Below are 14,259 nucleotides of genomic sequence, written 5' to 3'. Positions count from 1 at the left end.
GGTTAATATTTCAGTGCGGGCGGGATGCTGAATTGAGTCGTTGCTTTAATTAATTAAATATTAAATACTCTAAAATGTGAATTGATTATGAATTCTTTTCATTGCGTAGGTCCACCAATCGCTTTCAACAAGCCACGTCAACATCGAAGAATGCTCCCACCGCAAGACGGCGCGTGGGACAGCACAGTAGTACGTAGTATTTGTGCGAGGTAATGAGCCCAGAAAGCCGGTGCCGGAGTTGCTGGTTTGGGAAGGTAACAGACTCCCGCCGTTGGGGGAGGTTTGTGATCCAGTTGATATTTCTGGATTTTCCGGTCCCCTTTAGCCGCGGAGGTTTGTCGGGCAGGTCAGGAGACATTTGGATGTTAAATACCCCGCTAGGAAGGCCCAATTCACGTGACCCATTCTTCTTGGAGGAAAAATACTACACGATTCAATCTGTTCAAGAGTTGGGTTTGGGCAGCTGAGACCCGCAACGGCGGCGAGGCATCTGGAGACACGCGTCAGACACCCAATGTTCGATGTTGTAGTAAACTAGTTTACATTGGAGGCATGAAGGTCGTGTCCCAAAATTTAACTTAATTACTGGGTACAGCAGTCAAGTGATTTTTTTTAATTGATATAATTTTGGTATATAAATAGAATTTAAAAATCAAGAGAAAATTCTGAAATAGTCGAATGGTGACAGGTGCCGAACCTGTAATCGAGAAAAATACAGATTTTGTATATCAGACGGTGAGTAGTGGTCGAAGTCCACAGGGACTGGGGATAATTCGTTTTCTGTCTAAGTAGTCCAAAAGTATGGGGGTTTGGATAAATTACTAACTAAAAAATTACTGCAGGAAAATAATTGATTAGAGAAATAATTAGGAAAACTGCTAGCCAAGTACACTTCAGAAATGGTTCATGCACTGATCATTGATGCAGAAATAATGTCCAACATTTAGTAATAGATTAGTTAGAGTTGTCATGCACGCGATAAACAATCCAACCCTTCCTTAATTTCTCGATAAATAACTAAGGTACGACCGTTAGCCTAGTTTCTTCTTAACCCCAAAAAATAACCCTAGGTTACGACCGAGGGATTTTAATTTCAGATTGCATTAATAATTAGAAAGGCCCAATTCTAACCAACAAACACGCTACGAGGGTTTGTTTAAACTAGATCATATGCTCCCCTGACACAAACCCAATTACGCCAGTTGCTACTGAGGTAGAAATAACGAACAATTACAGATTCAATTATCCCTATTTAGCAAAAATAGCCTATATGAATAATTAATTATTGCGCACTAATCAATCATACACAAGGCCATAGCAATTAAAATCAAGGAACATATAAATACCAATAAATGAAGAAAATAATTAAAACAGATTCGATCTCACAGTAATTGTCGAACCAAATCGTCAGTTGTCCCCTTGACTAGAAAAGCTTAACCACGCCTCATGAGAAAATCTCCCCGTTGGGGAATATTGTCGAACACCTGGCGTGTGTCAGAGGCCAGTCCAAAGAAAGAAAAACTATAACTCAACTAAAAAACTAAAACTAAAGCCCTAGATCTCTTTTGCTTCTGTACGTTGTCCCCATTTAAAGCAACAAAAGAAAGATGACTAAAAGCTATCTAGGTGGTCCCCACACATGTGGACAAAGCCTCCCAAGTACTTCTTGTTCCAAGTCTCTCTACGTTGCTTTCTTTGAAACCCAAATGACCAAATGCCTTTCACTAGCTTGTGGTCCCCCACCAATTCAAGGGCCCAAGGATTGAAGCCCTTAGAAGTCTCCATATTTTTCACAAAGTCCCTCCTTTTTGGTAGTTTTCTGCTTCATTCCTGAAATTGATTCCAAATACCAAATATGAGTAAATATCAGCAATTAACACAATATTTGTCAGGGATAGAAGGGAAAATTAATAATAAAAATACTAACAAATTATACCCTATCAAATGGATGATTTTTTTTTTTTGTTCATACGATATTTGAAGCAAAACCCAAAAAATATATCACAATACAACATTCTCATTCACAGGTTTGCTAGCTGAGTGTAGTTGAAATCGAGTAGTGCACAACTCGACCTTGTTGACTTCTTCGAAAATAAGTTTAATCTTGAATTTGAATTTATTTTACCTTACTCGAATCCAACCAAATCGAGATCAATCAATTTTTCAAACTCTAATTTTTAGTAAATTTCATAATCTTGTAATAAAAATTTTAAAATTATATTATAAACATACTACTTGATAATGCTTGATAAATACTCGAGTTTTTTTTTATTCGAACTCGACTCAATTATCTTTATGGAGTAACTTGAACTCAGCTTAAATTCGATCATTTGATCAAGCTATCTATGAATTCGAGTCAAATAGTTTGGTTAATTTACACTCCCATTCATCCCCACAAGCCCTAAAGAGGAAAATGACAAATGGTGTATGAAACTTCTCAATCAAAAAGAAAGATTTGAGCCAATGCACTTGCGCTTAGCAGTGTCATTAGTTATGGTCCCCAATGAAGATCATTGCACGAGTTTATATAACATTTTGTTGACAAAAAAAAATACAAAATTAAATTCAAATATTTTAAGCTCAAGTTGCGGTCACAATGCCAGTGTTGGATACTTCAAAATTTCCAAATTGCCTATTTATTTATATTATAAATATGTTGTATTATCATCTTTTAATCATAATTTTTTATCTTTCATACATTGCATCACATATGTTATATTAGTAACATTATTTCAAAAATTACTCTGTCCAAATTACTTATGACACACATCATTGTCAGGATTTTTTCGCGATGGAACAACACAAAGGTGCGGAAAAGTCCCTGCAACTAAACAGTTTAAATGATGACAGAAAATTTCTCCATGATCGATTGCCTAAAGGTAAAGGAAATTATATTATTGTTTTTTTTTCCCTGGAAAAATTAGGAAACAACTAATAAAGTAGGCACTTTGTCTAGGACTATAATCCCCGTTAGAAAAACCTGTATACGGCCAATCATCATGGAGAATTTTCTTTGTCATCTTTTCGTTTGTTGCAGACTTGCGTGATGGGACTACGGTGTTGTGCCTGTTCTACATCCTTATCCATTCGAATGGCCCGGAAGATTTTTCGCGAGGGAATGGAATCAAATATATTTATTTATCTCATTATTATAATTTTTAATATATATTTTTTATTTTTAAATTATTTTTTTATCTCATATATATAACATCACAAAAAATATTACAGTAAAAATATCTCAAAAAACTTCAATTCAAACAAACCCTTAAATCAAACCACCGACAAGGACAACGATGAGAAGGGGCGCGTGGCCGCCACAGGTTCATCCCCATCCCTCAATCTTCCCTCACAACTCATTTTACGTGGACAGCCGCCCACCAACAGCCTCAGGTCTCAACACAATCAAAGCTTTTACTTAGCGATTCTTCCTCAAGTTTCAGAACTCCACAAGGACCACAAAAAAAAAAAAAGAAAGAAAGAAAGAAGAAAAACTCTGGCGTATCTATGGCGTCCATGGCTAGTGCAAGGGTAGCTCCTGCTGGATTCTCATACGGCAGGCCTCCATTTTCTGCTTCAGAGAAGCCGAGGAGAACGGTGGTGGTGAGGGCTGAAGCCGTAAACCCGGGTATCAGGAAGACCGAAGACAAAGTGGTGGACTCTGTTGTTATCACCGAGCTGAATAAGCCTCTCACTGCTTACTGCAGGTTTTTCATTTACTATCTCTTGAGTACTTAAATCACTTCCAACTTTTCTGATTACCTTGTTGGATCATGGATGGGAAACATGTTTTCTTTTTCCGTTTTTTGGGAATTAATCTGTCTGGAAGCCTTGTAGATTAATTCTTTGCTCAAAGTAAAATATGAACTTAACAGGCCTTTGTATTCAGACACTACCCTCTAGGTATTAAGCCTAAAATATTTATAGAAGTCAATTTCATCGTGAATGCCTAACATTTAATTATGTTTAGTGCGAATTCAGGCCATAGCCAGGGGTTTTTGATGACACAGTAAACATTCTTTTGAGCGGTGACGGATTGGTTGACTTGTTGGAGCAGGTGTTGGCGGTCTGGGACTTTCCCTTTATGCGATGGAAGCCATGTGAAGCACAATAAGGCTACCGGAGACAATGTTGGGCCTCTGCTAGTGAAGAAGCAGTGAATGGTAATGATATAGCACTATACATTCTCGAATATTCCAAACTTGGTGCAGCACAGTATATCGTGTTCTGTTGGGGAAATCTTTGTATGCTCTTAATGTAATATGATCTTTATCTGGAGTTGTAATAATTCCTGTAGTGGAAATTCCTTCTGATTTTAACTAGTTCGATCAGAACTTGCTTTGTTCAAGACCTATGTAGTTTTAACGAGTATCTATTCTCCATCCATGATCAATCTTTACTTTTTCTATTTATGGGGTTGGTTGAAAGTGAGCTTATGCCCTGCTCTGGTCTTTTGAGTTAATTGCTTATTGGATACCAAACTGATAGAAACTTTCATGTCTCCGAAAGCTGGTGCGGAAAGGGTATAATTTTAGAAGTCCTAGACATCCGAAGCAAGTACATATTAGGAGATCAACACTGGGGACAGGATGAATGTTGTGAGCTGCACAGCATTCCTGTGCTGATTGCATCGCCGCATAATGCTTCAATTCCATTTATCTCACTGTTGTTTTTGGCATACAGCGAGTGTTGTTTCTTATTCCATCTGACGATTGCATATTGCTACAAGGAAAAGACTAGTGCAATATATATATATATATATATATTTTGGTAACCCAGAACATGTTCGACCTGAGTACTTTGAATCCGAGTCGGCACACCAAATAGGAGGGCAACGCTGCGACCAACACAACGTTTATCCGGGCGAATCACCGGATGTCCCAGGAGACAGTTTCAATTCCGAGACCTTTGTGTTCCAAAGGATCGTGATCATCACTGAACCAACCACGTGGAGGCTACTTTTACCGTTCTTGTTTGTTCTGGATGTAGCTCCCGTTTCACCCCTCGAGGATGACAAAACAGCATCTAAACCAGCAATTGGTTCTTTGTGGAATCCAATATTTCTTCGTTTTATTTGAATTGAAAATTGACGAGGACAGGGTGGGCTGGACTGGCATAAAATGAATTAATTTGGCTGGCCAAGTGTATCTCTTTACAGACGGTAGTAGATCCAGAGTTGAACTGAAAAGTCCCAAGAAGACATCGGAGATAATTTGATGCTATCTCGTTTTGCGCAATGGACGGATACAGGCGACAAGCAGAGTCCTACTTGAATATACGTCCGATGAAAATTTCAAAGGAAGAAAAGTAACAGATGCTGAGACAGAGATGATCGAGTTTAAGCAACACGATGATTCCTCTTATTTTGAGTTTTTTTTCCCTTTTCCTGCCCAATTTGTTCTGTGAAGGAGACAACAAATATTGACGGAAAAGAAAATTAACAAGGAGAAACAGAGACCCGCAGCCCACGAGTGGGTGGGATGTGCTGATTCATGGGAAACGCAGGGGTGGCTTGATCGAAAGATTAATATAATGAGAAGTCTTGGAATTGTTACAACTTAGAAGCATTTTATTATCTCAGCCAAAACTAAGCAAAAGAACTCATCTTTTGTTGCCAATTTAATTTCAAAAGGCTGCTTAAACGGGGGATAGGAAAGTAATTTAAACAAAATATTTAAAATGTAATTAAATTCCATCATTTCCCTACTAAAAACAATAGCAGTAATAAGCTGTATTGGTCTAAGATGTATAAATTTTGTTCATGACTTGAATTGTGAAATTATACACTACTACAGTACTACTATTTTGTTACTCCCATATGTGAAGTCGTGATTAGAAAAGAGTAATTCCAGAGATTGAAAATTTTTGTGAATATCGGCTTTGGGCCCGCTCAGATGGCCCATGTCCAGTTCTGTGGACGGCCCTTGTGTAGATGTCCCATGACATTGATACCACAACTGAAGGGATGCAATGCATGTTCCAAAGTTTCGCATCGCAAGACTTCCGGCCGGCACATCTTGTTGCTGCTCCTGTCCCGTGACCTGTCCTCAGTCCTTAATCGTGCCGGGACCTCAAAATCAGAAGGATATATGATTGATTCTTCGTCCTTAATCGTCCCGGGACTACACCCCATTAATGATTAAACAGCAGCTGTTCCATCCATGCATATTCCTTTCACTTCACGCATTAACGTGGCAATTTTGCAACACATGGCAATAATGCATGTCGCTTTCGTTTTTCTCTGTCTTTTTTCTCCTTTTCCCCGCTAGCTCATAGAGTGAGAATAATTGAATTCTGAATACGAAACTTGACAGAAAATGCAACTCTGTTCTGTATTCTCTATTGAACAACCTGTCTTTTTTTTCTTCCCCTTAACTTTCCTTTAAACAACAACAGCACATTGCAAAGAAGTTGTAGGTGTGAATGGTTTCTACTGTTTTAGAAATAGCCAAAGCTTTATCTTGCAAGCTTTCGGCTTTGGGAAATATAACGGAAAATTATGTACTGCTACTGCTCTTAGTCTTGCTTGACTTATATTTAGTGTTTTACACTGCAGTGAGTAGACGAGAGTTGATTTCGCATTCCACTGTTCTCAGTTCTCACTTGTCTGCTCAACCCCAGCCTTGAGCCTTCGTCGCTTTACAAAACTGAAGTCCCGTCTCTTCTCTCCTCTATCTAATTCTCCCACCTTTCTTTTTTCCTATCAACCGCCACCACCAGATTTCCCGGCGAAAGTTCGCCGTTACCACGCTTTTTTTTTCCTGCTTTCTAGGTATCGGAATACGCTTCTCCTCCTTGTTCTCATGCTTCCTATATCTATGACAACCCCTCCTTCTAAACCTCCTTCAAAACCCAAAAACCCCGAATTATCATCAAACCGAAAGAACTACTCCAACTTATTTCAGCCTTACCTCTCATTTCACCATCCTGGTACATGCCTCCTCCTCGCCATTCTCCTCCTCCACATATTCCTCCTCCTCTCCGCTCGCTCTCTCCCTTTCTTCCCCACTTCCCACCCCTCAAAAATCCTCTTCCCTCCTTCCACTACCGTCACACCTGGTCACTCCGCCACCCTTGATGTTGATGGCTCTAACCAAACGGCCCTGAACTTGAACGTCCTCTGCCCATATGGTAAAGTCTACGTTTATGACCTCCCATCATTTTTTAACCATGAATTGCTAAAAAATTGCCATGAGCTGAGCCCCTGGAACTCAGGCTGCGACTTGTTTTCGAATCACGGCTTCGGAAAAGTCGCAAATGGGATTTCAAAACTTGTCCCCGAAAATCTCAGGCATGCATGGCACTGGACTGACCAATTTGCTTTGGAGATGCTTCACCACAACCGAATGATGAATTATCGTTGCAGAAGTTTGGAGCCCGAATCTGCTACTGCGTTCTACATACCTTTTTACGCGGGACTAGCAGTGGGAAAGTACCTATGGTATAATCATACATTCGAGGACCGCGATCGGTACTGCGAGATGATGCTGGATTGGGTGAATAATCAGCCTTACTGGAACAGATCCCACGGCTGGGATCATTTTATTACAATGGGCCGGATCACATGGGATTTCCGCCGAATCGAAGGCCGCGTCTGGGGATCCAGCTGTATTTACATGCCTGGAATGAGAAACATCACGCGCTTGTTGATAGAGCGCAACCCGTGGGACTATTTCGATGTCGGTGTGCCATATCCCACCGGATTCCACCCCAGCACAGCCTCTGACGTCACGGGCTGGCAGGATTTTGTACGCCAGCATCAGCGGAAGACTCTATACTGCTTCGCGGGAGGCACACGCGGGTTTTACAGGAACGACTTTAGAGGACTGTTACTGAGTCAGTGCTACAACAACTCGGACGCTTGCCGAGTCGTGGATTGCACCGGCTCCAAGTGCTCTAACGGGACTTCAGCAATTCTCGAATCGTTTCTGGACTCGGACTTTTGTTTACAGCCGAGGGGTGACAGTTTCACTCGTCGGTCCATTTTTGATTGCATGGTGGCCGGTTCAATCCCGGTTTTCTTCTGGAGGAGAACGGCTTACATGCAGTACGCTTGGTTTTTACCCAGTCAACCGGACAGTTACTCGGTGTTCATACACAGGGGAGAGGTGCAGAATGGAACCACGTCAATTAGAGCGGTCCTTGAGAGCATAAGCAAAGAGAAGGTAAAAATGATGAGAGAAAAAGTAATCGAATATCTACCAAGAATTGTGTATGCAAAACCAAACGAGGGGTTGGAAGGCATTAAAGATGCATTTGATATAGCCGTTGAGGGGGTTTTGAGGAGGGTTAAACAAAAAGAGGGTGTTTACAAGTGATAATTCCATCAATACTTTTCTTATCTTAAAAATATATAGAATGGAGGGGGGGTTACAAATGTACTCAAGGGGATAACCTGAATTTCTCATTACGCGGGTATTATTTTAGATTAAAAGGAGCATGAAATATTAGGTTTAATTTCTTCTGTAATATATATATGTATACTTTTTGGGTCTCAAAATACATTTGTGTTACATATGTATACGCTCCATTTCTCTGGCAATTAGAAGAATGTTGAACATGTATACATGTGCATTGCAATAATATAAGGCCTTTTTTTTTTTGGTTTTTGTTGGGGGCGAGGGGTGTCAATAGGGTTTCCATTGTATTGTATTATTGGCTCGGAGATGATGCGCATTTCAGCCAGCCATTAGGTTGGCGAAAGATGATCATCCTTTGTTGTGGGGGCAGAAGCCAGAAAGTTGGCCAAATTCTTGAGGGATGGTGACGCGAGATAAATAGTAGTATGAATATGTCTTATATATATGGTGCAATCACGTTTGTCTGCATGCTTCTGAATTTCGTAAATCGCAAACAATTGTTTTTATGAGCAAAGAAGAACTAACTCTGTATTTAGCCATCTAAAGAGGTAAAGACCAGAAAATAGCTGTGATTGTGTATGTAGATTGGGCGTATTATGTTCACATACGAGGAAGTAAATTAAGAAGGTTGACAACGATGGAAGATCCGGAAGTTAGATCTTTTTGACTGCCGTCCTAATTCAACCGCTTGTTTAGAATAAAGGATTAAGCATCTGTTCACTTGTTTAGAATGTTTACTTTCATTGAGGAGGTCTGCCAAGTTTCCATTCCGCAGATTTGGATGGATGGCCATGAATGATATCCAAAAAATCGAAACGCTGCGCATCTACATCTCATCTCCATTTCACATATGCTTTTTACACCTTGTCACAAATTCACTGACTGTAGTAATTCATAAGTTGTTACTAATGTTGTACATTGCTTGAAAGAATTTGGCCGACAATTATTCTAATCTAGCTAGTTTGGTGAGGCCCTCTTGATGTTTGTGTAACTAGCAGAAAAAAAATTATACATATTAGTATTTCTATCAAAACTAACTTTTTTAAAAAAAAAAATTGATTGTGAATACGTAGAAAATCTAATGAGCTAAATTTGTGTGGATAAATGATTATTCAATGAATTACTCACAATCATGATTGGTTACTCATATAATTTAAGATATTTTGTACAATTTAAAAATAAAAAAAAACAAGGAGAGAAAAGTGGATATATATTGGAGGAAAATTAATAGTTTTATGTAAGTTATTTCAAATTAGTTTAAGGGGTACGTTTGGTTCTCCATAGAATTGGAGTATAGAATTGGAATTGAAACCTCAATTTCAATTCTTGTGTTTGGGTATTATTTTTCCTATAGAATTAGAATTGAATTGCAATTCTAAATCCATCGAATTCCGTAGTTCCAATTCTTTGGCTGGACCAAAGAATTCCAATTCCAATTCCACGCTTGAACTCTTAAATCGAGTCAATACGCGGGTCTTTTACGGGTAAAATCTAAAAAATGGGTCAACTATAAAATTGATGGAAAAAACTCAAACGTCTCTCTTCTCTTCCCATTATCGATCGCCATATCTAATGCTCTGTTGGAGCATTCCTGCCGCCGCCTCCTCCACTTGGGCTGGCCACTGCATAACACAGGTTGAAATTATGGGGTTTTAATTAGTATCTGTCAGCCTTCCCCTTCCCTTCCAGTGAATGAGTTGAGAATTGATTCGATGAGTGAAGAATGAAATTTCATTACCAATTTGGCAAAATTCATTGATCAATTCCATCTTAGCGTCCAAGGACAAACAAAAGTGCCCAACTTCTTCGTTATTTCCTTGAAGCTGATACTTGTTCAGGAGAGAACGAGGAATAGTCTCTATTATTAGCAGTCTCTCCCTAGCATCAGGCGAGAACGACATGGCTTTGTAATTTACTCCCTACTATTCCAGATTTTTCAGATAGAATTAGAGTATATAAAGGTAACTTCATAATTTTATTTTTTTCTATTAAACATTATTTTTTTAAGGTATTTTTTTGATAATTTGTGGTATTGATTGATTCTATGCGATTATTATTATTATTTTAAGCTTGTAATTTACGATGTTATGAGAACAAAAGAACAAGTTGGTATTTGGTTTCCATTTTCTTGTTTGTTTGAGTTTTAGTTAATTAGTCAAAATTTGTCTTGGAACCCATTCGGGATAATGCCTGACTCATAGGATTTGAGAGTACTTATTAGGAACTTGGACATTTTTTTATTGATTCTGAGGCTTTTGGAAAAATCAACTTTGATTAGAAGTAAACAACTTTCATGAAACTTGAGAAGAAAAAAGTTGATGGAAATTGTCCTGCCCCTGATCGTGGTGAATTCTGAGCTCTCTGTATTTTGGTTTCTTCTTGTCGATAGTACATTGAGGAGGATAGGAGTTGAAGATAGGCATAGACTAACTTTTGTATTCCATTGTTGCTCTGATTGTCCACTGTCACTTGATTGATTATTTTCCCTTGAACTTTGATGAAAATTGGAGAGCTCATACTGTAAAAGTTGAAAGGATTAATCATGATATGAAAAGGGAACCTTTTTGTTAGTGTTTTCTTGTTGAATTTTTGGTGTTGTTTTGTCTTTAGACAAGTAAATTGTTGAATGAAATTCTGGTTGATCTGTATTTGAATGGAATTTTGTGATCCCTTTTGTTTCTTCTGGTGGATGGTGTGTAATATGAAGAACATACCTAGATATTGATGAATAAAAGGTTGATCCTGGCAAAATTTTAAGTGAACAGCCTCTGCAACAACTAATTTTCTCATCAGAGAATTCATCGTCTTTGAGTTTGCTCAATATCAAGGGATGCTCATAACTGAAATGTTGGATCTGCTCCATTAATTCTCTCTTGTGTGTGTGTTGTGTGAGATAGAGGAGAGAAAATGAGGGAGTGTTGAATTTAGTTCTCTGAGCCTTAGAGCTTAATTATCAACTTTCCTGGCCAATGGCTGCTGAAATGTATATTAAGAAAAAAAGGTGAACAATGCTTTACTTAAAGATCAACATAGCTTAAACCTTTTAGACTGCATATTCTTTGCTCTTAGTAGTAGCTAACAAATTGGAACTCACTTTCTTACCGAGGAAGTAGTCTTCATATTCACAAAAGTTTTAACACATCCTAATAAAGCATAAACAGTTTGCGTGAAAAAAAATGAAGGTTCGTTTCAGTAACACTATCTTCCTGCAGTCATAAGAAAATGAAAAATCAATTTTGCTTTTATCGTATATGATAGAATTCATCTCTTTAAAACTTGTATTATATTAACAAAATCTATTTCACCAATACGCATAAATTTGTTGGCTGTTGGCTGTTATGATCAAGTATATAACGTCTCCAGTTCACACTCCAAGGCTGTTGGCTGTTATGACCAAGTGTCAGATTAAAAAATCTTCTTAAAACCAGTTCTATTCTTCTTAACTTAGTATCTAGAATCATAGAAGGAATCACAAATTTACTTTGACAGAGCGAATTTTTAGTTCTATACTGCAGTGGCTGTTGAAAAACTTGTTGTCAGGGCCTGAAAAATATTTTATGTATCAGCTCAAGGCTGCTAAATTCTCGTCAATGGACATGGAATGTGATGAATGTTTGTTTTGGACTATTTAATGTTGTCATAAATTCTCTCACACACTCTCTCTTAGCGTATATTTAAATGTGTTTGATTGTTCCTAATATGTTACAGGAAGGCTTGTTTAACCTTGCCCTGCATTTAAGTGAAGTCGGTGCATTCTTCTTGATATCAAAGTTGTGGGCTGATATGAAGTTGGGCATGCTTAAAGGCTGAAGATCGTCACTTCAGTCTTCCTTGTATCTGTGGTTTTATAAAGGTATTTATTTTCAAGCACTTAGAATGCTGTGAATAGGTTTTTGATGTGAAAATTATAGCTCTATCTCTGGCTTTCATGTTTCAACTATTGAGCCTGGTAATAACGGTTCAATTTTGACACTAATTAGAACAGTTGACTTATGTCTGAGCTTTCATCTTCAGATATGTCGAGCAATATATCAAGTAGATCCTTCATTTGTTGACTTGCATCATTGTTATGCCGACGCTTCGTCCTTGTCTCTTGATGTTCCTCTATGATCTTCTCAATCATTACATCAAACCTCTCAGCAATATACCTATGTTGTATCTGCTGCTTCATTGAAGTACTTTCTCTTGACCTCTGATCTGCAGAGTTATGCTTGAACATATACAATTCGTGGCTATCAACAATCCTTACGGCTCAATGCGCAGCTACCTAAGTGAAGAATTGATATGAACAAACAAAGGGGTATTTGGAGATATGTGTTTTGGCTGGAATTTTTTTTGTTTTTAAGTTTCTATTTATTTACTGAAGAACATAAAACAGAGACAGAAACAAGACGAGGCGGTTGGAGTAGGGGTGGAAACGGGAGAAGCAGAAATTGGTTTATACAGTTGGCCTCTTGAGTTAGGATTTATTTGTAACTGATAGTTTTTAGCTTTTTGGTTTATGCAGTTGAAGCATTTGATCAAGTGTTTTTGTTGCACATATGTAGGATTTATTTGTAACTGATTGTTTTCTTACCTTTTTTTTCATGAAATATTGCTTCTTGATTTTGTAGTTATTGTCACATGAGTGAAAAATTGCTTCAACTTTTCCTCTCTCATATTTTATCATGCCATTGGTACTTAATATAGGAGTTTGAGTTTTAGTTGTGCATAGCTATTATGATTGATGAAATCTTTTTTGAATTTTGCATAAGTATTAGAAATAAGAAAGAATTTTGCTTTATTATAATATATCAAAACACAGTTGAAAATACCACGGCTGAGATGGGGAAATATTTCTTCACAAAAAGGGATAATGGATCAAAACATGCTAAAGGAAATGCTCACCAAAGAAATTGATATGAGAGTGAGAAAAAATAAATTATTAAAGGTACAAATTGGTTTTTCCTTTAAATTTTTAGTAAAAAATAGCTAAATGTAAGAAAAAAAGAAATTATTATATAAAAAAGAAAAAAAGAAAAATTTTATGTAAGCAAATGTTTGGTGAAAACAATTCTAATTCCTAATGAATTCTTCTCTCATGCAAACAAAGAATTTGGAATTCCAAATAAATTCCATATCAATTCTATGCATTTTCCAAACAAAAGAATTGCAATGATTTGGAATTCCAATTCTATAGAATTTCAATTCTAATTCAATTCCAATTCTGTAAAACCAAACGCACCCTAAGGTAATTTAGGAGTAGAATATAATTATGTAAGACCATGAGGTGCTCTAACGCTTTGTTAATAGTTATTCTAAATTTGGATCCTCCTATCCCATTTGACAATTTGTGAATTGAAACAAAACCTACGAAATTACAGTGAATTGAAACAAAGTCTATAAAATTAATCTTGTCTAAATAATCCTTTAGTAGAAATGCTAATGGAGACGGGTACTTGGGCTACTGGGGAAGGAATAGGGTGGGTGGGGCGAATTTTTCTCTCCCTCAAATGGGGGCAGAGTCCCCAGCCTCATCCCCACCTCGTCCCCCGCATATTATATATATATATATATATATATTCTAAATAATTAATTTCTAATTAAACTATTAAATAGTTATGTATAATGTTAATTAATTAATTTTGTCTCCGATTGGATTACAATCGCCATTATATATTTAGTAGCAAAAAAAGGGATATCATGCATAAAAGAGGTGAATAGGTACACTTGAAGTTCAAGTAAAAAGTTTAGCACAGGTTCTTTGCAGAATGCACATAAAACAAACTCTAATGCTTTACAATCCATGGAAGTTCTACTAAAACAAATTGGGTTTCCCGTTTCCGAAATTCGCTAAAAAAAAAATAGTACGAGGCCATGGGTCTTTCACTGAACATTGTGGTGCCTTTCCTTGTGGACCTCA

The 14,259-nt window shown here is 37.6% G+C and overlaps 2 protein-coding genes and 1 long non-coding RNA gene across 4 annotated transcripts; all 3 read left to right on the top strand.

Annotated features, from left to right (window-relative positions):
* The first annotated feature begins 3,373 nt into the window (after nucleotides 1-3,373).
* On the top strand, nucleotides 3,374-4,409 carry LOC113761174 (CDGSH iron-sulfur domain-containing protein NEET). The gene is made up of 2 exons (XM_027304041.1): nucleotides 3,374-3,704; nucleotides 4,055-4,409. Exons 1-2 carry the CDS (start codon nucleotides 3,505-3,507, stop codon nucleotides 4,155-4,157), a joined length of 303 nt encoding a protein of 100 aa, XP_027159842.1. The 5' UTR covers nucleotides 3,374-3,504; the 3' UTR covers nucleotides 4,158-4,409.
* A 2,029-nt stretch (nucleotides 4,410-6,438) lies between these two features.
* On the top strand, nucleotides 6,439-8,561 carry LOC113760127 (xyloglucan galactosyltransferase XLT2). Its single transcript, XM_027302698.1, has one exon. It carries the CDS (start codon nucleotides 6,801-6,803, stop codon nucleotides 8,313-8,315), a length of 1,515 nt encoding a protein of 504 aa, XP_027158499.1. The 5' UTR covers nucleotides 6,439-6,800; the 3' UTR covers nucleotides 8,316-8,561.
* A 1,341-nt stretch (nucleotides 8,562-9,902) lies between these two features.
* Nucleotides 9,903-12,881, top strand: LOC113760128. 2 transcript variants are annotated; one of them, XR_003467027.1, is made up of 3 exons: nucleotides 9,903-9,992; nucleotides 12,066-12,210; nucleotides 12,561-12,881. It is a non-coding gene; the product is annotated as an uncharacterized LOC113760128 (long non-coding RNA). The 2 variants fall into 2 exon arrangements; XR_003467028.1 differs by having other exon boundaries at nucleotides 9,903-10,318.
* The last annotated feature ends 1,378 nt before the right edge of the window (nucleotides 12,882-14,259 follow it).

This window comes from Coffea eugenioides, chromosome 2, assembly GCF_003713205.1.
Source record: "Coffea eugenioides isolate CCC68of chromosome 2, Ceug_1.0, whole genome shotgun sequence".
Lineage (NCBI taxonomy): Eukaryota > Viridiplantae > Streptophyta > Magnoliopsida > Gentianales > Rubiaceae > Coffea > Coffea eugenioides.
Note: the sequence above shows the minus strand (reverse complement) of the source record. Positions and strands in the feature narration are given on the sequence as shown.